This window comes from Panicum virgatum, unplaced genomic scaffold (assembly GCF_016808335.1).
Source record: "Panicum virgatum strain AP13 unplaced genomic scaffold, P.virgatum_v5 scaffold_5575, whole genome shotgun sequence".
In the NCBI taxonomy this organism is placed as follows: Eukaryota; Viridiplantae; Streptophyta; class Magnoliopsida; order Poales; family Poaceae; genus Panicum; species Panicum virgatum.
Genome location: NW_024376576.1, coordinates 20,073 through 41,958, shown reverse-complemented (window position 1 = coordinate 41,958; position 21,886 = coordinate 20,073). Strand labels below are relative to the sequence as shown.

The 21,886-nt window shown below is 45.8% G+C and overlaps 1 protein-coding gene across 1 annotated transcript; it reads right to left on the bottom strand.

Moving 5' to 3' along the window:
* Positions 1–1,601: 1,601 nt before the first annotated feature.
* LOC120694408 (putative disease resistance protein RGA3) lies at positions 1,602–3,997 on the bottom strand. The gene is made up of 2 exons (XM_039977528.1): positions 2,477–3,997; positions 1,602–2,444 (listed from the first exon to the last, which is right to left on the bottom strand). The coding sequence occupies exons 1-2, from the start codon at positions 3,995–3,997 to the stop codon at positions 1,806–1,808; spliced, it is 2,160 nt and encodes a 719-aa protein (XP_039833462.1). The 3' UTR covers positions 1,602–1,805.
* Positions 3,998–21,886: the final 17,889 nt, after the last annotated feature.

Below are 21,886 nucleotides of genomic sequence, written 5' to 3'. Positions count from 1 at the left end.
AGGGGTTGTAGATACTGCTGTATGGCATAGAATTCCTAAACCCCCTCTCTCGAACGGGGCTTTTAACCTAAAGGTCGCAGGTTCAAGTCCTGCTATACCCAAAAAAAACCACTCTTGTACCACCACACACACACACACACACACACACGATGATTCAATGTTGCAAAAAAAGTCAACCGCGACAAATATTTAAATTCGGAGGGAGTAGAAAAAAAGGGCCCATGACTCACCTCAATCAATCCACACATCAAGGATGTGGGAAATGAGGTGCCAGTCCTTCCCCTTTCCTTCCTCGGAGCGCCTCGCCAGATCAGGGCACTTCTTGATCACCAATTTCTTCAGAGTGGTGAGGCATTTTATACCTATGGCAAGGATTTTATTCCCTGACAGTCAATGATCTCCAATTTCTTCAGAGCGGTGAAGCCTTTTATGCCCTCTGGCAAGGATACGATTCCTCCTAACCTAGAGATGCATAGCTTTTCAAGGGAGGCCAGGCTTTCCATCCCCTGCGGAAAGGATGTGATGCGTGGGCAGCTGTCGATGTAGAGCTCTTTAAGAGACGTGAGCCGGCACATGGATTCGGGAAAGCAAGCCAGCCCATCCAACCCAGAAATGTGGAGTTTGCATAGAGCACAGAGATCTCCCAGCCATTCAGGCAGCTCATGAAGTGCATGACATGCATGAATCCTAAGATCCTCAAGTGATGTGATATGCTGATGCTGCAGCGATTGGGGAAGGCTCTTTATTTTGGGCAGCCATTCAACATGTAGAGTTCGAAGAGAACAGAGCTCGCCCAAGCATTCCGGCAACTGCTTAAGTCCATCGCACGTTCCTATCCGTAGCACCTGGAGGGATGTGAGTTGCCCCATTGCTTGAGGAAGGCTACTAAGGCGACAGCAATTCAGAATGTTTAGCTCTTGTAGATATCGAAGCTCCCCTAGTGCATTATCCATGAGAAAAGTCTTCAATAATTCCCATGCTGTCATGTGTTGCACCACCTCCCACTCACGTCCGGTGTTTTGTAGGTGGCTATGATAGAAGAATGAATTGGACCTCTCGAAATGGAATTGGCAGTGGTAATTAGATTCTGTGGTCCACTTCCCAGCACACTCAGACAACTTCCAATGCTTCAGGTGACAAGACAAAGGTAGGAATGTCTTGATCTTCAATGTAAGACAATTTGATATATTCAGACATGTCAAGCAATTACCAACTCGGACCTGTCCCGAGTGAGGTGCACAATTGCTGCAGTTTCCTCCCTCTTCTCCATCAGACATGGTCCTCTCTGCTACCAACCACACTTCTTCCAATCTAGGTAGATCATCCATTAATAACTTCACCAGTGAAGGAAAATGGGCCACAGCTTATGCTCTCAAGAGAAGGCATCTTGTGCAGCTCAAGCTCCTCCAGACAAGGAAGTTCCACAAGCCCTTGTAGATGCTTCAATCCTTGGAAATCAGATAGCTTCATCGCCCTCAAAAATTGGAAGCAAGCTTGCCCCTTTACTTCAGTACCAACAACCTGATTCTGCATCCACCATGCATATTTCTCGCCTGAGTACCCACAAATTTCTAGCTCTTTAATCCCAACTGGCGGTTCTAGGCCATCAAGTACAGCCTCCTCCAACATAGTGTCCACCTTTTCATTAAAGAAAAACTCAGTGTTCACCTCACCTTTCTGACGCATCTTCCATTCTAGCTTCAACCTCTGTAAATTTGTCTTCTCTTTCAAGCATGCCTTATGTGCATCATCTTTCTCCAACACATGTGAAATACCTCTGATAATTAGACCTTCACTATTCCTACCTACATTTGCGAGCTCTGATATTCCAGCAAACTTTTACCGTTACCCACAACAAATAAGGGCAACTTTTGTAGTTGACTGCTGAATTGTCCAATGCCTATAGGCATCCCTCTCAATTCTTCACAATCTTTCAGGTTCAAAACTTGAAGCCTCTCAAACTTGACAATGCCATCAGGCAGCTCTACCAGCTTCCTACAGCCTTCGAGGTTCAAAACTTGAAGCTTCTCCAACTTGCTAGTGCCTTCAGGTAGATTTACCAGTTCCCCACGATTTTCCAAGTTCAAAACTTGAAGCTTCTCCAAGTTGTTAATTTCTTTAGGTAGCTCTACTAGCTGCACACAATATTCTAGGTTCAAAAATTGAAGCTTATCCAAATTTCCGATGCCTTTGGGCAACTCTACCAGCCTATAACAATTACGTAGACTCAAACATTGTAGATTTCTCAATTTTGTTATAACTACTGGTAGCTCCTTAATCTTGGTATGATCTAGTTTAAGAACTCTTAGCTTTTTATTTCTACCAATAGAATTTGACAAGGCTGCAAGCTCCATGCACTGGCAAAGATAAATGCTTGAAAGCATATTACAGTCACCAATTGAATCTGGTAAAAGTATCTGGGGTATTTTGTGGAACTGCTTGCATCCTTTGGCACATTAGTTGAAATTTGCTCATCCAAGATGAACTTGGCAAGATCATGAAGCAAATCATGCATCTCGCAACACACTCTCCCAAAATATTCCTTCACATCCTGGAGAAAAGAAACTTGCACAAGTGAATTGAAGCACTCGTCGCCAACATCCTCCAAGCAATTGTAACCATGAGTCAAACTAATCACATTGTGAGCAATCCATTGGTCAACCAATTGTTGTTTATCGAGCGGAAGGCCTTTAGGAAACAATGAACATATTGTGAAGCACCGTTTCAGATGGGATGGTAAATGGGAATAGCTCAACATCAAGCTTGCTAATACTCTATGCTCTTTATCCTCAGCATCTAGTAGATTACTGTCTCTCACGGCCTTCCATTGTTCTATACGTGTCTTGCCACGAAGGACATTTGCAAGAACTTTAATTGCAAGTGGCACCCCACCACATTTATTCACAATCTCTCTCCCAACTTCCAATAATTCAGAGTCCAAACCTTTTATGTCCTCACCAATGATCTGAGTGAACACTGTCCAGCTATCATCCTTAGACAAGGACGACAACTTCGACAGATCTGTTGATTCCACTGCTTCTGCAACATTTCTATTGCGACTTGTCAACAAAATACTACTTCCAGGTGCTCCTCTCTTTATATATAACATAAAATCTTCCCATTGACTTCGGTCCACAGTCCAGACATCATCTAATACAAGCAAATACCTCTTTCCAGTCAATGTATCTGCTATAGTTTGAATTATGTTCTGTATGGAATGATGTTCAGATTTTTGATAAGTAATGGCTTCAAACATCTTCATCATAAGCTGTTGGACATCAAATTCTTGGGGCACATGAACCCATATTCTTACTTCAAAATGATCCTTTACGGAGTTACCATCACCGAAAACTAGGTTAGACAAGGCAGTTTTCCCAGAGCCACCAAGCCCAATTATGGAGACTATCTTGATTATCTGTTGGTTATTTTTGTCCACCAGTTTAGATATTATTTCCTGCTTTTCTCGCTCTCTTCCACATATTATTGATGCCACAGCAACATTTGGCACTGTTGGAGTTGCCTTGGCAGTCCTGTTCATGTGTGGAACAGGATGACCTTCCGGCAAACTGTTTACTATTGCACTGAAGTCAGTTCTTTGCTTCACTATTGCATCAAATCTATTCTTTATAGCCTTGATCTTGAGGGCAGCCTTGAATTGAAACAGATATGATTTTGGTTTTGTGCAGAGACATTTTGACACAATATTGTTGGCAACTTCAGCTTCATGCTTCTCAGCCTCTAGATGGAACTCATCAACAATATCATCAATGTCGTATGCGACGTGTTTCAATTTTCTGATGAAAAATTGATCATTATCCATTGTTTTACATCCTGCTTTTTCTAGCCAGGAGCTGATATCCTCAAATCGACCCTTGAGATCCTGGAGATCCATTGTCACACCCACTATAGAGCTGTACTGCTTCAACATCGATGGAGCTAACTTGTTTGCCAAAATTTTCAAAATTGCAGACACAGCAGCACCTTCGATACTGGCCATCATTTATTTTGAAAGTGTCTCCTTTCCCAAAAATCTTGCAGACCAAATTGAACATGAGCTGCTACTTTTGAAACAAAAAAAAAATGATCTGCAAAAACTAGCTGTACTCTCAATAAATTATGGGTTATGCATGTTCCAAACTAACTGAATCCTATGGCGCTTTTTTCATGCATGATTGTTTCTTTGTTATTTTGCTAACATGATGTATGACTGGCACCATCTGATACACCTATATGAAACAGTAGTTGATGACATTGATGTCTGACCTGGGAAAACAGGTAGACTGCTAGCCTGAAGCTGAGCTCTTCAGCCTTTTAGTCTTTGAGCTGCACAACTGTGGCCGCAAACAGTCTCGTCTAGCCTTCTTGTTCCTGTTATCACATGAAACAAGAAGCATTATATATACGAGGGGATTTCGTACTTTGGAGCATGTAAAAGAGAAAGGTAACAGTGTTTAAGATTAACGTACCATAGCCTCGATTCACAAAGGAGCAGATGAGGATCTCGAACAGATGGCTGATTAGTTCCTCAAGATGAACATACCATAGCCTCTAGCTCGGACGAATCAACTCTAATTACTCTTATTTCCTACTTGTGATGTGTGACTTCTGAGTTCCTGGATTTAGTACCTAACAATAGGCAGGATAATAATATATTTTTATTTGCTGAAAATAGTTGCACTGAAAGCAGAAAGTGTGGATGTTGATGGTAATTGACGAACTTAATAGGAGTATGGATCGAGCAAGAAAAAACAAAACAAAGGACTTAAGTAGTCTTTGGTTAGAACAAAACATATACTAGGATAGTAAGCTAGTTGCACGAGAGTAATTACTTTTTTAGTTACCCTCTGTCATATAACTAACTAAGCCGGATTGCACTCGTCTTACTGGTCCTAGCTAAGTCGCAACAGGCTTAATAATCATAGTTGTAACCAGGGTATTGAAGCGGTTGCAATTGTGGTGTCAGGCCAATTGCAACTCAGCATATTCTCTAGTTGTAACTGGAATTGCTTTATTGGTCCTAGTTGCAACCGATTTAAAGATCCTAGTTGTAATTACGGCGGCAGTGAAGCGGTTGCAGTCACGCACGGGATCTGGCCAATTGCGACTGAGTATATTCCTTAGTTGTAATTGCAATCGCCTCGTCGGTCCTAGATGCAACGGTTTTAATGATCCTAGTTGTAACTGGGACATTGAAATGGTTTGTAGTTGTGGATGAGAACAACTGCAACTGAGCATCTTACTATTACTAATTGGAGATGAAAAGCATGCACAGCTTATGAAGCGCTCTAGAAAAAAAGAAAAAAGTCTAGAAAATCCTACAATAATCAGAAACATCTCGCCTTCTATTTATATCCATGATTATTAGTAGCCATTGGTGACCCATCTCCCACCGCAATCAATCCATGCATCGATTCCTCATAAAGGATCATTTAAATTCTCTTTATTTATTTTTCCTTATTATTAACACACCTCCCACCACAGTCAATCCATGCATCGATTCCTCACAGAGGAACATTTAATTTTTTATTTTATTTTCACGTATTGTTAACCCACCTCCCACCACAATCAATTTATGCATCGATTCCTTTTGGAGGATCATTTTTTTTATTTTTCTTATTATTAACCTATGTCCCACTTTATTCAACCTTTAAATCCATACTTTTTGGAGGACCATTAAAAATCTTTTTTCTATTTCTTCTTATTATTAACTTTCAATCAATCCATGCATCGATACATCTTGGAGGACCATTTAAAGTTTTACTTTTTCGTTGTGGTACAACATCTAGCCAGTAATATTAAAATAATTAGTGAAAATACTCAATAAACATAATACATAAAATACTTAGAAAGAACGAAAAACACAACAAAATAAATATTATACATACAATTTTATTAAATATAATAGATAGCCAAACATTGAATCAAATCTTAGTTGTAGTTTATAGTTTTAGACCGACAGAGTAAGTATTAAATATTTTAAAAAACATATATCTATAGAAATAATTATTGCATTCATTCTATTTTTAAACAAATTCAGGTATAACCCTATAAAATAGAACTTAAAGAAGCACACTAAATTTATATATTCAAATTATCTATATTATAAGAGATGATTTAGGGTAACCCCTTTAATTGTATTTGAATTACCCACTTACATTATGAAATATTATTTAAAATAACCCTAAAAATTACATGTAATTTTTCACACATGTTTAATTTCTTTAATATAATCTTATAAAGTTAAATAGAAAACCATATTATATATTATAGTAAATAATCTACACACCCAATATATTCATATAAATTAGACATCTATGTCATTTTAAAATTAAAAAACTACATCTACAATTACCAGTATTAGCTATTATTAGAAAATAGATAAATAGAAAGTAACTAAATTAACAAAAGTTTAAAAGGAAATTTAGATTCGTACATCACCACATCAGGGATAAAAAAGTAGATGACATATTTAAACATAGATTTCAAGGTACTCCCTATGTTCCCTGATAATTTATGTTTTAGAAATTCTCATACAGTTTAATTTAGTAAGGTTGAGTTAAGGCACATGTGTCCCCTTATTGACGTGTTACCTATGTTGATCACTTTCCTTATGTTATTAATCTCCTAACTTTTAGTTCCTCTGGACAAATTTTAAATCGTAAAATAATATGTTAAGGACACATTTTGAAGAGTGAAACTATCAACGTAGATGATAAAAGTTATATAATTAATTATTAGTTTATCGCAATCAATATAGAATACAAACTAAGAAAGCATTATTACAGTTAGAAAATGTGAGCGCGTGGACAGATGACAGAGAAAGAAAAAAACAAATATAAGTATTTTTATTAGTTGTATGTATTAAATTTATCCACAACCACCTAATTAATGTTTATATTTGCTATAGTTCTAGCCCGTGGAGGAGCACGGGTTAGTGGACTAGTATTGCCTAATTTTAAGTGAGTTACTTGCAACTATATGCACAGAAGAAATATAGACTAGTTGTAGCTAGCGAACATGGGTCACACGATTTTCTGCCTATCTTTTTATGGCTGCAATAGGAGATTAAAAACTTGGCAAGTCTGTTAGTTTAGCTTGTACGCAAAACGTAATTATTGCTACAGGCTGCCATGCAATAAGCACATGAGACTGATAAACGCATGCTGCGTGCATCGCGCTTTGTGTTGCAGAGACAGACGTGCGTCCATGGGGATGGACGCTGGTCGGTTGGTGTTTTGCAGAGATGCGTGGTCAGCGGCAACAGAATCAGATGCGTGTACGCGCATTTTCTCATGCATATGTACATATGTATGTATGAGGAGATTTAGGACCTTTGAGCATGTCAAATAGAAAAGTAACGGTGTTTAAGATTAACATACCGTAGCTTCAACTCACAAAGCAATTGAATAGGATCTTGTGCTGTAATTATGATTTATGCCTTTTGAGCTTTCAGCCTTCGGTAGATGAGAATTGGGAGAACGATGTGGTCGATTAGTCCCTGAAGATAAATAGCCTCTAGCTTAGAAGAACCAAGCGTTATCACGTAGGTTTCCTACTTGTGATGTATGACTTGTGAGTATCCTGCCTTCAGTACCTGACAATAGCCACCAGATCAATAATCATCAGTGTTTGTTTGCTGAAAACAGTTGCATTCAGAGCAGAAGGTGTCGATGTTGATTGTAAATCGATGAACCTCAATGGAGTATGGAGCAAGAAAAACTAAACAGAGGACTTGAGCTGTCCTTGGTTAGAACAGAAGATGTACCAGCTTGAGCTCAGACGTATTCGTCGTCTCCTCTGGCTACGTATTGTACTTATGATATATGACTTCTGAGTTTCCTGCCCCTAGTACTTGATAATGGGCAGAACAATCACCAGTTTTGTTTGCTCAAAACAGTTGCAGCGAAAGCAGAATGTGTATATTCATTGATCGTGGGAGAAGAAATCGACCAACTTTGCTGGAGAAAGAAAAAATGAACAGAGGACTTGAGATGTCATTGATTAAAACAGATAAAACATGTACCAGGAGCTCAGATCTGCTGCTTCTGGCTGTGCCACCTGCAATCGCCAGACGTATTCCTCCTTTCTTCCCCCTATGCTCTGTATCACTGTGCGCAAATCTGAGCTTCTGAGGCAGAAGGCCGGGGAACTTTGGTGGTGGCTCTACTAGCTATGACGCTTCCTTTATCAAGGTGAACTACTATGCTTTTAGGATTGCTGCAGTTAGGTGAGCATTCGTCAGGTCAATTCAAAAGGTCTCCTTGCACTTGACACTGGTTGGTGGTTTGCCTCAACATCACCCCTGCAAACCGCGCTGGCCTGCATGTATCGAATGATCAGATCGCCTGCCCTCGTCCTCTTGCCTCCCACCCTGTCGGCCGTGCAGGCTGGCCAGTGGCGACATCATTCTATATCATTGCTGTAGACCGGATGATGCGTTCGATTCACGCGGTGCAGAGATGATCGCCGCGTGTGTGGCGGTCGTCCTTGCCTCACAAACAAATCGACCACGCTAGAGCAGAGCGTCCCACATTCCTTCGCCGCTCTCCCTCCCGCTCCCACTTTCTCTGCTCCCGCACACACTACGGCATCGCCCCACTTTTTATAGCAGAGGTGGCTCAAAAATGGAGCTGCCTCTGCAGTGCTTTCAGTGGGCCCAAGGGCATGAGCCGCTGCTAGTAAGGGAACAGCAGAGGCGGTGCTTGCCGTGGGCCGCCTCCGCAAATAGCAGAGGTGGTCCATGCGGTCGACCGCCTCTGTTATTTTATTTATCAGAGGCGGCGTGCAGCACGGACCGCCTCTGCTGTATGCGGAGGCGGCCCGTCCCCTGGACCACCTCTGCTATTTATTTGTCAGAGGGGGCCTAAGTTATGGACCGCCTCTGCTATTTATTTATCAGAGGCGGCCTACGTTTTGGACTACCTCTGCTAATCCAAGCGTATATAAGACACTTTCTTTCTCCTCGCGACATTTGGAGGAGCTTGGAGCCTAACAATGGCTTCCAAGAATTGAAAAGGAGAGGGGGAGGTTTTCATTTTTATTTCTTTGAAGATCCAAACTTATTGAGGTAAGGCTGCACTATCCCTTTGTTAGATTTAAGTATCATGAAGGAAAAGTTGGTGAATCTACTTATATTACTCTCATTTATGATGCTCTGTCTCTCATTTATGGCTCTCTGAAGGACCGAAAAGGCCCACATAGCTAAGGATAGCTACTAGACTAGGACCAAACATGAAAAAGCCCTCGTGAAAACGCCTATTGAAAAAGGTGCACGAAGAGGGCAAGCTTGCCTCGGCAGCACACGCCGGACGGTCCGCCGATGAACGCCGGATGGTCCGCCGATGCACGTCAGATGAGAGGAACTGAGAGCACTCCACACGAAAAGACATAGGCCAGCACACGCTGGATGGTCCGCCGTGTCACGCCGGACGTTCTGCCGTGACATGCCGGACGACAAGGACAGAGGAGCACGATTGCGCGACAGGGTCCCAAAAGAAATGGACAAAGGCCAGCCAAAAGGCATAAGAAAAATCCCCAAAAATTACCACAGCAACTCCAGAGGATTGGGAACCAGCTCAGAAAAACTCAGCTCAAAAGGAGCAAGTTTGCTACGCAGGACGGTCCGGCGTTTGACAGCAGACACAGCTCCAAAAGGAAGAGCAAAACCCTAATCAAATGTGCTCCAAAAATTCTGTAAAAATTACTGGAGCTACTAAAAGGCCTCAGAAGTGTTGTCCTAAAAATTCAGCTTATTTGGATAATATTTTTGGATCATGAACTGAAAAAGACAAGCACGCCGGACAGCAAGCGACGGACGGTCCGGTGTCTCTGTCAGCCTGACACCACTCACAAAACAATTCTCAAAACCCAGCCCAATGAGCTCCAAAAATTATGAAATTTTATCTGGAGAATCACATGATCATAAAGAACATCTCCACGAAGTTTCAGCTCAATTGGAAGAGTTTTGGTACGCCAGACTGTCCGGTGTTTGAGCACCTGACCAAAACTCTAAAATCTGGACAGCCGGTGAACTCACACGGGAATGAATCAAATCTTGGGCAAACCTTCACTAAAACACATGAAACTTTAGGAGCACAACCTCAATCCATAAGAGAGTCTATCCACAAAAGATATACTAAAAAAGATCAAGAGAACTCTCGGATTGGATGCAACAAAGAGTGAAAGAAGGTGACCAAGAACTAGATGAACACAAGGGAAAGTGGGGATTCGAGGAAGATCTTGTGCAGCTATTGAGAGGTAGTGGAGGCCTGCTCCTTGGTGTAATGAGTGATTGCTAACACGTGGAGTGGACTAACTATGTTTAGTCGCGACTCTGTGGAGATTGCGCCGGTTCTTGGTCTGTGGTGTGCCGGTACACGGATGGCGCGGTGGCAGCGAGATGGTTTGGACAAGAGCGAGGCGCGTGCAGATGGACCATGCGGCGGCATTGCGGTGGCAGGGAGCTCGACGACCATCCGGAGGCGGGAGACCTTGCAAGTGGCATTGGAGGCCCGACCGGACGACCGTGCGGTGGTGAAGGGCGGCCCAGATGCTTGGGCCACTGCTGGGCCGCGTTGTGATCCACTCCTGGAGCCAAGGCGGGACAGCGTGGAGTTTGTTGGTAGCTCAGGAAAAACCAACGACTGGGATGCGTCGACGTCGGCCAAGTCGGAGAGGGTTCCGGCGGGAGGTCGGACACGTGGCGACATTGGGCTTGGCGGGTGTGCCGGAAACATCGCACGGGAAGGTTTGGCGGGTCCTCCAAAACCGCCCCCCGAACTCGGTTTCGGCAGTTTTTCCAAAACTGCCCCAGTGAAGATTCCAGAAGGACGCGTAGCGACATCAGAGGGATTGCGTCGGGTCGAAGCAAACTACAACAAGTCGTCGTAGACGTCGGATGGTCTTCAATGTATCTTTCCGGTTTTGCCCCTATAAGGGCCTTTAGTTTAATTTCAGCACTTAAGGTTATTGTAGTCTTTAGAGGAAGGCTTGGAAGGCAAGAAAGGGAGGCAAATTGGGAGTGGGTGGCGCTGCCCCTGCAGGACAAAAAGGCTAGCGCCCCTCCCTCCCTCTCTCGGTTCTCTGGCTGGCGCTCAACAGAAGGACACAGGCAGCCAGGCGCCCTCTCTTCCTCCCTCTCCCTGTCCTCCTCTCTTCCTCCTGTAAGGTGAGATTTGAGAGATGGATTCTTGAAGCTTTTGTAAGGAATTTGTGTGGGAGAGGAGGCCCTTCCCTCCTTGTGCCCTCCTGGCTTTTGAATCAAACTCTGTTTCATGTTGTTTGGAGATTTTGGTGTTTGATTCCTCCAGTGGTCTTGAGTTCCTTGAGGACTTTCCTTGCGACCTGAATCACCCTAGCCAAGTGCTAAATCCCCCGCGAGTCGCGATCCCTCAAGAACCGAGTTTTTAGAAAATCCCGAAAACCCCGTACTTGCTCCGATTTCTTTCGATTCCTCTTCAACCGTGAGGAATTTCTTGGATATCTTTTGGGGATGGGTTCTTGAAGTCATCATCTTCATCTCCCCAAAATTTGAGCTACTTTGGACCTGATTTGATCATTCAATCATCGAATTTTTCCCAGGTCGCGGGCTGGAAAAACTCTGCTCTGCTCGGGCAGAATTTTTCCTTATCGCCGGTTGAACCGATGCTTGCATTCTTGTGCGTCGGATCAACCGGTGAGTGGTTTTGTCGCCTGTTAGGGTTTTTGGGGTTTCTGTTGGTTGCACAGGTGCATTAGCATCTACGTGCATCGGTTCATCCGGCGTTACCACAAGATTCGCAGTTTTAGTCGTTTAACGACGGGTTCAGTTTTCTCCACACCGGTTTAACCGGTGCTCAGTTGAATTCGATTTGCAGCTTCTCTGGACAACTGCACCGGTGTTATTGCTGATTTCATCGGTTCATCCGGTGCGCTATCGTCGGTTTAACCGGTGATCATTGTGTGCGTTTTGTGGCCGCTCTGGACAACTGCACCGACATTGCGTTTGAATTTGTCGGTTTATCCGGTGCAGTGTCGTCGGTTGAACCGACGCCTTTCAAACTTGAGCGTCGGATCAACCGGTGTTCGATTGTCTTCAATGCAGGCTCAGTATCATCGGTTTGACCGACGCCCTCAATCCTTTGTCCGTCGGATCAACCTGTGATATATACCTTGCTGGTTTTTGCGCTGTTTCTTCGCGTTTGCTTCCGTGTTTTGTCTCATGGATTCCTAGGGCATTCTTGTGTTGGTGTAGCTCCTCATAGCTATTTCACACCTTGCCTAGAACTCTAGGGTTAGGGTGCACACTTGGATCTTGAGTCAAAGTTGTTGATTGCGATAATTTTCAATGGCTCCCATTCACCCCCCCTCTGGTCGCATTTCTCGGTCCTACAATTGGTATCAGAGCCGGGATGGTTTCTCTATAGCCTTCCTCGGTTCAAAACCGTTGTGTGACCATGGGTTCTCCTGGCAAACCCCCGATTTTCGATGGAACCGATTATGACTATTGGAAGGTGCGCATGGGTGCCTATCTTCTGAGTCTAGGTTCCGAAGTCTGGGAGATTTGCGTGGACCCTGACTATGTGAACCTTGCGGTCCGCACGACCGAGCTTCAGACTAGGAGACATTAGGTCAATAGCAAGGCGTACAATGCTCTCATAGCCTGTCTCGCTCGCCCTGAGTTCGATCGTGTCAGCTACCTTCTCACAGCCCGGGAGATTTGGGCACGGTTGGCCAATTTCCATGAGGGAACCAACCATGTCAAGTTGAGGCTGTATGAGACTCACCAGCGGGAATATGAGAACTTTACTCAGTTGCCGGGTGAGAGCATCGACACCATGTTCAGTCGTTTCTAGTCGATTGTGAACAAGCTGCGTGCGAACCAGCCACAGGGCACCCAGACCTACTCTGATCATGAGAAGGCTATGAAGCTTCTCTATGCTCTTGATCGCAAGGTCTGGGAGGTGAAGGTCCAGACTATCATAGAGTCTGTTAGCTATGAGACCCTCACCGTGGATGAGCTATTCAGCAAGCTCAAGGCTTCGGCGGCGGAGAAGCTCTCTCGAGCTAAGATGGAAGGTAATCATGCTGATGCCTCCGCCTCCAAGTCGATGGCCCTGGTAGGCAACTCTGGAGCTAACTCTAACCCTTCTCTTGGAGGTTTTTGCTTGTCGTCTCTTGTGTCTGTGATAGATGAGCAGTTGGAGGTGCTGGGAAATGAGGAGCTTGCACTGATCATCCACAAGTTCCAGCGCCTTCAACAACAGACAAGCACGAGCGAAGACCTGCTTCAACTGCGGCAAGACCGGTCACTTCGCCACCGAGTGTCCCAAGAAGAAGAGTTCCAAGGATGAGGATGACCGCTCCAGGCACGAGGAGTACCGCGAGCACCGCTGTCACACCCTGAAATTTTTGAATTTCAGGATGTGATTAAAATTAAAAATAAATAATCAATTTTCTCATAATTTTAAAATTTTCGTAACATTTTCTTTTCTTCACAGGGAATTTAGTAAAAATAAATAAAGTTTGTTTGAATTTAAAAAAAATTAAAATGAAGTTGGTTGTGTGTTGCACTCATGCTACCCTTGCATTGTTTTAATGTTGTGTTTCAATTTGAATTTGAATTCTTCAAATTTGAATTCAAATTGAATTTGTTTGAATCTCTTGCAAAAGAAAGAAAAAAAAGCCTCTTTCGGCCCAAAACGCCTCAGCCGGCCCAGCCCTTTTTCTTTTCCCCTTTTCTCCCCGCGCAGCCCAATCCCGCCGGCCCCAATTCCCTCTCCCCGGCCCAGCTCGCGCCCCCTCTCCTCTCTGCCGCCGACAGGTAGGCCCCACCTGTCGGGACCGTCTCCTTCCTCCCGTGCGCGGCTCGGACTCGAGCCAGAGTCCGGCCGCGCCACGCCTCGCCGCCCGTCACCTTGGTCGCGCCACGCCAAGGTGGCCCCACCTCACCCCTATTTAAGCGACGCCGCTCCCCCTGGAAACCCTATCGAACCGCAGTCGCCCCCCCAGTTCGCGCAAACCCTAGCCCTAAATCGCCGCCGCCATTGGAGCCCCGCTCGAGCTCGATTCTACCGTAAATCTCAGCCGCTCCGCCGCTCGCTCGCCTCCGCAAGCCGCCTCCGGAGCTCCGCATTGTGGTGAGAACATTCACTGGTCACCTTCCCCTCTCCCTCTCGCTCCCGTGCATGCCCGTTCGCTCGCCATCGCCCTGCCGAGCAACCTCGCCGTCGAACGTGCTCTCCGCCACTGTCTAGGCTTCGCGCAGACCCCGCCCGTCGCGTTCCCCGTATCGTGCTCTAGATCCCAGGCCGATCCACGCCTAAATCCGAGCCCCGGACGGCCGTTTTCGGCGAAGTCCGGCGACCGCGCCGCCGCTCGCCGCCGCTAGCTCGCCGCCGGCGCAGTGCGCCGCCGCTCCTTTCGCCCCATTTCTACCCAGCCGTTCGATCCTCATCCAACGGCCCCGATTAGATCTGACCCGAGGTCAACAGATCCAATACCGGTCAACCGAGCCACTTTTGCGAAAGAGCCCTTATGTTTTATGGAAATAAACCCACAGTCCAGTATAGTTCAAAAGTAATTAGGTTTAAGTCCTTTTATTTCTGTTTTAGACCCTGACCTTTTAGGAAATAGAACCCGCCGTCCAGGAAGTGTAGTTTTGCTTTCTAACCCTCGTGAGTTAGGTTTAATTATGTTTTAGTCCATGGTTTCTTTAAAGCTAGCCCCTGGAAGTTTAAATCTATCGCAAACAAGTCCCTGGTGCACTGTTTTAGCCATATCTTTCACGTTTTAACTCCGTTTTCAGTGATTCTTGCGCTCACGTGATCCTTGTGATGTGTGAAATAGCTCTACAACCTTTTTATCTGCTGTGAGCACACTTTGTTGTGTCTTACGAATCTTTTCTGTTAGTCCTTAACCTTTAGTTAATCGCGACTAGATCTCTGAAGCATCGTTTAGTCTATAGAATCACCGTTTTAGTTCCGTTTTCTGTGTTTCTTGCGCCCTCGTAATCGTAGCAACGAGCCCTATCCTTTAGTGCGTTCTTTTAAAGTCTTTCTTTTGTTTTGGTGTATTGTTCTTAGATGTATCTTGTTGTTTGCTTTGTATGTTTGCCCGATGTTTGCTCCGAGTAGAAGGATCGCTGTTTGAAGGTTGAAGATCAAGAGTTCCAAGTGAGCAAAAGCTGAAGAGCAGTAAGAGTAGCTTTTCGTTGGAGAAAGGCAAGTGACCCTAACCATCCTTCTATCTATGCTTATATACAAGAGTACTATGATATAATTGGAACATGGAGAACCACCCAAGAAAACCGTACAACCACAATACTATATGGCTCTGGTCTTGGCTAAGTAATTAGATGAACTATATGTTGTGTTGGGGTTGTTCCGCTTGGTGGTTATGAGTTTGTGTTGTGGAGCGGGTGAAGGAAGCTGTGTCTTCTGAGGGACCGCACGGCAGGGACCAACACATACATATAGGGATTCTTTGTAAAGGCCTCATAGCGTCCCTATGCAATCACACCTCGGAAGTGTGGTATTGTGCCTGATCAGCACATATGCGTGGTTGGGTTCAAAGTTCTTCGGAACTTTTACGCGAATTGTGGTGAAAGTGTACAACCTCTGCAGAGTTAAAACTAACCGGTTAGCCGTGCTCACGGTCAAGAGCGGCTTGGACCCTCACATGATTAATAAACTTAAAGATGGATTTAAATCACATTCTGGTTATTTCTTGTGGCCTTGCTGAGTACCAACCATAAGTGTACTCACCCTTGCTTACTGCTGCTCAGAAGGAAAGATGTATGAAGTCTGTTGAAGATGTTGCTGAGTTCTAAGCGTACGCAACCCCCAGTCGATTGCCTGTGAAGTTGAAGCCTTCGTTTCCAGAATAAGCTGTATAACTCTGATAATCTTCTATTTGTTGTAATTCTCTTTTACATGATACTGTTACTGATTATTCACTTATGATGTCTCTATATGTATGAAACTTGATCCTGGCATACATATAGATATGCATTCGGTTTTCTTCTTAAAACCGGGTGTGACAACCGCCACAAGCACAAGAGTGGGGACTCCCACAAGAAGAAGGGCGGACGCTCCAAGCGGCACCACGAGTGGAAGAAGAAGAACATCGGCAAGTACAAGAGCAAGCAGGCGTTCGTCACCCAGAGTGAGGATCATTCCTCCACCAGCCAGAGCTCGACGTCTTCGTCTTCATCCAGCTCCAGTGACTCCAACTCACACCACCGCGGCGAGAAGAAGCGGAGCAGCAAGAAGAAGGCCACGGAGGGCTTCACTGGCCTTTGCCTCCATGCTGGGAAGGCGGCCGGTTTCTACACCATGGCTATTGACTCCGATGCTGACGGGACTCCTTCCACTATGGCAGAGCCTGTACTTCAGCCAGAGCCAAGCTCTGAGGTACGTCCCAAGCACCCCACTCACTGAGGAGTTGGAGGATCTTTACACTGCTCTAGATAATCAGGACTTGATCATTAAGGATGCTAAGAGGCAGTTTAGAGCTTTGAGACAGGAGCTGAAGGAAGTCAAGCTAGCTCTAGAGATTGCTCAGTCTGCCCCTGTAGTGGAGGATTGTGAGGAGGAGGATGAGTGCAGTCAGTGCATCGGTTTGATGTCTAACCTGTCCGAGCTCAGGAGCAAGTATGATGAGAACTTGCTCAAGCTCGAGATGGGCAAGAAGGCCTTGGACGAGCTCAAGTCCCAGGCCTACCCTCTTGGGTGCTTGTAAGGAGTGCCCAACGCTTAGAGAAGAGCTTAAGGAGAAGACTGCTGCTTTGAGGAAGTTGGAGAAATCCACAGTCCCTAGCTCTTGCTCTGCTGATTGTACTGTGTGCCCAAGCCTGATCTCTGAGCTTGAGGAGGCATGGAAGGACAAGACCCGGATGGAGGAGGAGAACTCCCACCTTCGGGAGATTCTCAGTTGGGTGTCCGCCCGTGAGCCTCAGTTGGGCATGATGGTTTAGCAGTTTAAGCGTCCTGATGGTGTTGGGGTTGGTTTTGCTTTTACTCCTGCTGACTTTGTTCAACCCTATGGCAATATTGGTGAGATGCTCGAGCCGAGTGTGAGTGCACTTTCCTCTTCCACAGCTCCACCAGTCCCTAAGCCAGCACCAGTCCCTAAGCCAGCACTAGTCAATGATGGGATTCTCACTGAGCCACCCAAAGCTCCACCTAAGAATCCAGTGTGGGTTCCCAAGCCTAACCACCTCAAGAACCGACTGGATACACTCCCTCCTAGTGGCAAGCCTATTCCTAAGCCCAAGGTGAGGACTCAGCCCCCCAGAGTACCTCAGAGAGCCCCAGCTCCTACACCACAGCCTACACACAAGAGAGAGCCTTACCAGTGTGAGTGGTGCGAGAGGGGTGGTCACTTGGCAGAGTTTTGCTTTCGGAGGTTGAGGTTTGAGCGCAGGCATCTTGAGAGGCGTGCTCCGGAGGTGTTCCACCAGCCAGCCGGTGGACATGCTCCAGCTCGACGTGGGCAGAGGCGGGATGCCAGGCCACGTCGTGTAGGTGGAGGAGGGGGAGGCGGTGGTGGATACTGCGCTCCTGTTGGTGGTTTCGCCGGCCCTGTTCCACACCGTGCTTTCAGTGGTGGTCAGCGTGGCCGAGGCTTTGGTGGCGGAGGCGCACCATGTTTTCCTCAGTGTGGTGGTCGCCAGCCACAGTTTTCGTTTGAGGATACTTACCCTGCTTTCGAGTAGATGGCACGATATTGGTTTGCTTCTTTCTGTGCTAACCCCAGTGTCGGGCCATTTGCCTGCTCGTTTTCTTCCTACTGAGCAGGACACTCGAGGCCTGGAGAACATATGGCTCATGGACTCCAGTTGTTTGCGCCACATGATCGGGAGTCACAGATGGTTCTCCAGCCTCACCCCGATGAAGGACAAAGAGTACATCACCTTCGGGGATTACAGCGGAGGAAAGGTACGTGGAGTTGGCACTATTCGGATTTCTGATGACTTCACCCTAAGAGAGGTTGCTCTTGTTGATAAACTTGGTTTTAATCTGCTTTCTGTTTCATAACTTCTCGATGATGGGTTTGAGGTGAGTTTCAAGAGAGGTTGCTCGCGTGTTCTTGATTCCAGAGGGGAATTCGTTTACAGCATTGTTCCTCTTGGTCGTGTGTTTCGCATTGACTTTTCTGGATCTTCTTCTAGCACCTCTCACTATCTGGTGACTGGTCAGTCCTCTGAGCTCTGGAAGTGGCATAGAAGACTCGGTCACTTGAGCTTTGATGTACTAGTTAGGCTCAGCTCACTTGATTTGATCCGAGGATTGCCCAAGCTCAAGATGGACAAGGACCTTGTCTGTCACCCGTGTCATCACGGGAAGATGGTTTCCCTTCCGCACCCACCTGTGAATCAGGTGATGACATCGCACCCAGGCGAGCTTCTTCACATGGACACTGTTGGCCCTGCTCATGTGCGCTCTGTCGGTGGGAAGTGGTACATTCTTGTGATCGTTGACGACTTCTCTCGGTACTCTTGGGTTTTCTTCTTGGAGACTAAGGATGAGGCTTTTCAGTACTTTCGAGACCTTGCCTTGAGGTTATAGAACGAACTTCCACATGCCATGAGGGCCAATAGTGATAATGGCTCTGAATTTAAGAATGCTCGTTTTGATGACTTCTGTCGTGGTTTCGGTCTTGATCACCAGTACTCCTCTCCTTATGTTCCTCCACAGAATGGCGTGGTTGAACGCAAAAACCGGACCCTAGTGGAGATGGCCAGGACGATGCTTGATGAGCATAGGACTCCTAGGCATTTTTGAGCCGAGGCGATCAACACCGCATGCTATGTTGCCAACCACATCTTCCTTCGCTCATTCATGAAAAAGACTTCGTATGAGTTGCGGTTTGGTCGACAGCCCAAGGTGTCCCATCTGCGTGCTTTTGGTTGCAGATGCTTTGTTTTGAAGGAGGGAAATCTTGATAAGTTCGAGTCTAGGTGCTCTGATGGCATTTTTCTTGGCTATGCTCTTCAATCTAGAGGCTATCGTGTTCTTATTCTTGAGACTAACTGGATCGTCGAAACTTGTAATGTAACCTTCGACGAGTCCACTCCTTCTTTGTCTGCTTCTGTGGAGTGTGCAGGTGACGATGAGTTTGGCCAGGACATCTTCGAGGATGAGGATGAGCCTAAGGCTTTTGAGGATGATGGTGGTGTCCCTGCGCCGGCTGCAGGCCCACTTCCTGGTGAATCGAGTTCTGACGACGACGGCGGCCCGCTCCCCACAGCTTCTACTTCCCGGGGGCCGATCGAGCAGGTGACTCAGGCTTCACCAGCTGCACCTGAGGAGGAGGCGACTTCAACAAGGGAAGCACCGCGACACATTCAGCGTCGTCATCCCCCTCAACAAATGCTAGGTGACCTTAACAAGCGAACCACAAGGTCCAATGTAACAAGTATCGCTGGTTTTGCTCATTCAGCCTTTGTTGACTCCTTTGAGACCAAAGATATTGGACACGCTTTATCTGATTCTAACTGGGTCAATGCCATGCATGAGGAGCTAGAAAACTTTGAGCGAAACCAAGTCTGGGTCCTTGTAGAGCCTCCACCTGATTGCCACCCTATAGGTACCAAATGGGTTTTCAAGAACAAACAGGGTGAGGATGGGATGGTTGTGAGGAACAAGGCTAGGTTAGTAGCTCAGGATTATAGCCAGCAGGAGGGGATAGATTATGAGGAGACCTTTGCTCCTGTAGCTCGTTTAGAGGCCATCCGGATCTTCTTAGCTTTTGCAGACTTCGAAGGGGTTCAAGCTGTATCAGATGGATGTGAAGAGTGCCTTTCTAACGGGTTTATAGAGGAGGAGGTCTATGTGAAGCAGCCTCCTGGCTTTGAGAGTCCCAAGTTTCCAGACCGAGTCTTCAAGCTTCAGAAGGCTTTGTATGGTCTGAAACAAGCCCCTAGAGCCTGGTATGCGAGGTTGAGAGCCTTTTTGCTTAAGCAGGGGTTTGTCATGGGATCAGTACATAAGACTTTGTTTCTCCTCAGGTGTTGCACTGATTTTCTGTTGGTTTAGGTCTACGTGGATGATATTATCTTTGGTGGCTCCTCTCACTCTCTTGTTTCTAGCTTTTCTGATGATATGAGTAGGGTGTTTGAGATGTTGATGATGGGTGAGCTTCAGTTCTTCCTCGGGTTGCACATCAAGCAAACTCGGGATGGCACCTTCGTCCACCAGGCCAAGTACACCAAGGACATGCTCAAGAAGTTCGACTTCGGGGACCTCAGTCCCATGCTGACTCCTATGGGCACTTCTACGGTGCTGGATGAGGACACTGAAGGTGTTGCTGTGGACCAGAAGGAGTACAGGAGCATGATCGGCTCGCTCTTGTACCTGACGGCCACCAGACCCGACATCCAGTTCGCGGTTTGTCTCTGCGCGAGGTTCCAGGCTTCTCCGCACACTTCTCACAGGAACGCTATGAAGAAGATTTTCAGGTACCTCCGCTACACTCCTGAGTTTGGCCTTTGGTACTCTTCTTCCTCTTCTCTTGCATTGGTTGGCTTTTCTGATGCTGACCATGGTGGGTGTCGGATTGATCGCAAGTCGACTTCAGGTACCTGTCAGTTTCTTGGAACTTCTCTTGTGTCTTGGTCTGCCCGCAAGCAAACTAGTTTAGCTCTTTCCACCACAGAAACCGAATACATAGCTGCTGCTAGTTGCTGCTCCCAGATCCTTTGGATGAGACGCACTCTCAGCGATTATGGCCTAACCTATGGCAGAGTTCCTATTTTCATTGACAGCACCTCAGCCATAAGCTTAGCCAAGAACCCCGTCCTACACTATCGCTCCAAGCATATAGACGTGAGGTTCCATTTCCTGAGAGATCACTATGAGAAGGGAGATGTCGAGCTGACCCATGTATCCACTGATAATCAAGTAGCTGACATCCTGACTAAGCCCCTAGAACAAGCCACCTATGCTCGCTTGCGGGGAGAGCTTGGCGTGCGCTACCCATTTTGAGTTGGGTAGTTGTTTCTGTAGTTTAGGATTGGTTTTTCTTTCTTCTTTGCTTTTTCTTGCATTGTTGTGTACATACCATTTAGCATTGCATCTGCTCATATGCATTAGACTTGCACCAGCTTCTCATGTATGATATCTGCATTTGCTTGTGCTATGCTATGAGTTGTATATATGCTTTGACCATGTGTAGCTAGCTCCTTTGAATATGTTGTATATTGGCTCTGAACTTAGCTATTTTATTCTTTGAAAATCATAAAACATGGTCACCTTCAGGATTTGCTACTAGCATGTGTAGGTTTGTATGCTTATGCTATCTTGATCATGCTTAGTGGTTAGGTCCTTTGCTCTCATATGCAACAAGATGCCCTCTTTTGCTTCATGGTTGCATTGCAAAATCAAACAGTTGGTGTGTTATAATTGGAATCTATTTCAAAAATCCAATATTTGGTCTGAGTGAAAAGATCCAGGTGGGATTGCTTGCACCACTGATCTTGTTCTGAGATTGCTCCTTTGGAGAACTTGGACAAGGCTGTGGATGACTGAGAGTGCTATCTTAAGCTTCTTATGGTCCTTGACCTAGGCTTGGTACATTCGCTAAGTTGAGCACTTGCAAGTTTTCAACCCCTGGCACCACTTCTTCTTGTTGAGAAACTAAGTGTTTTCAGTTGGTATCAAAATCTTGACAAGTTTTCAGTTGCTTGAGTGGCAGTTGCTGTGATATGCTTTGGTTAGCTCACCGGTATGTTCTTGCTAGCACTAGCATGCTTGCTTACCTTCTAGTATGCTAGGTCCTTTATGGTGATGCCTTTTCTTTTACAAATGACAAATGCTTGCTCATGATCTGTATAGATATATTCTTATGAGCTTCCCAATGCATTGTCTTTGTATATGCACCCTCATATGCTGTGCTGTTTCGACCT

What these genes read in the sequence shown, in the direction of transcription:
- LOC120694408 (XM_039977528.1), bottom strand. Translation starts at nt 3,997, where the DNA reads ATGGCCAGTATCGAAGGTGCTGCTGTGTCTGCAATTTTGAAAATTTTG. An exon ending in ATCTTGCCAAGTTCATCTTG is followed by an intron (nt 2,445 to 2,476) that starts GATGAGCAAATT and finishes TGTGCCAAAGGA; the next exon opens with TGCAAGCAGTTCCACAAAAT.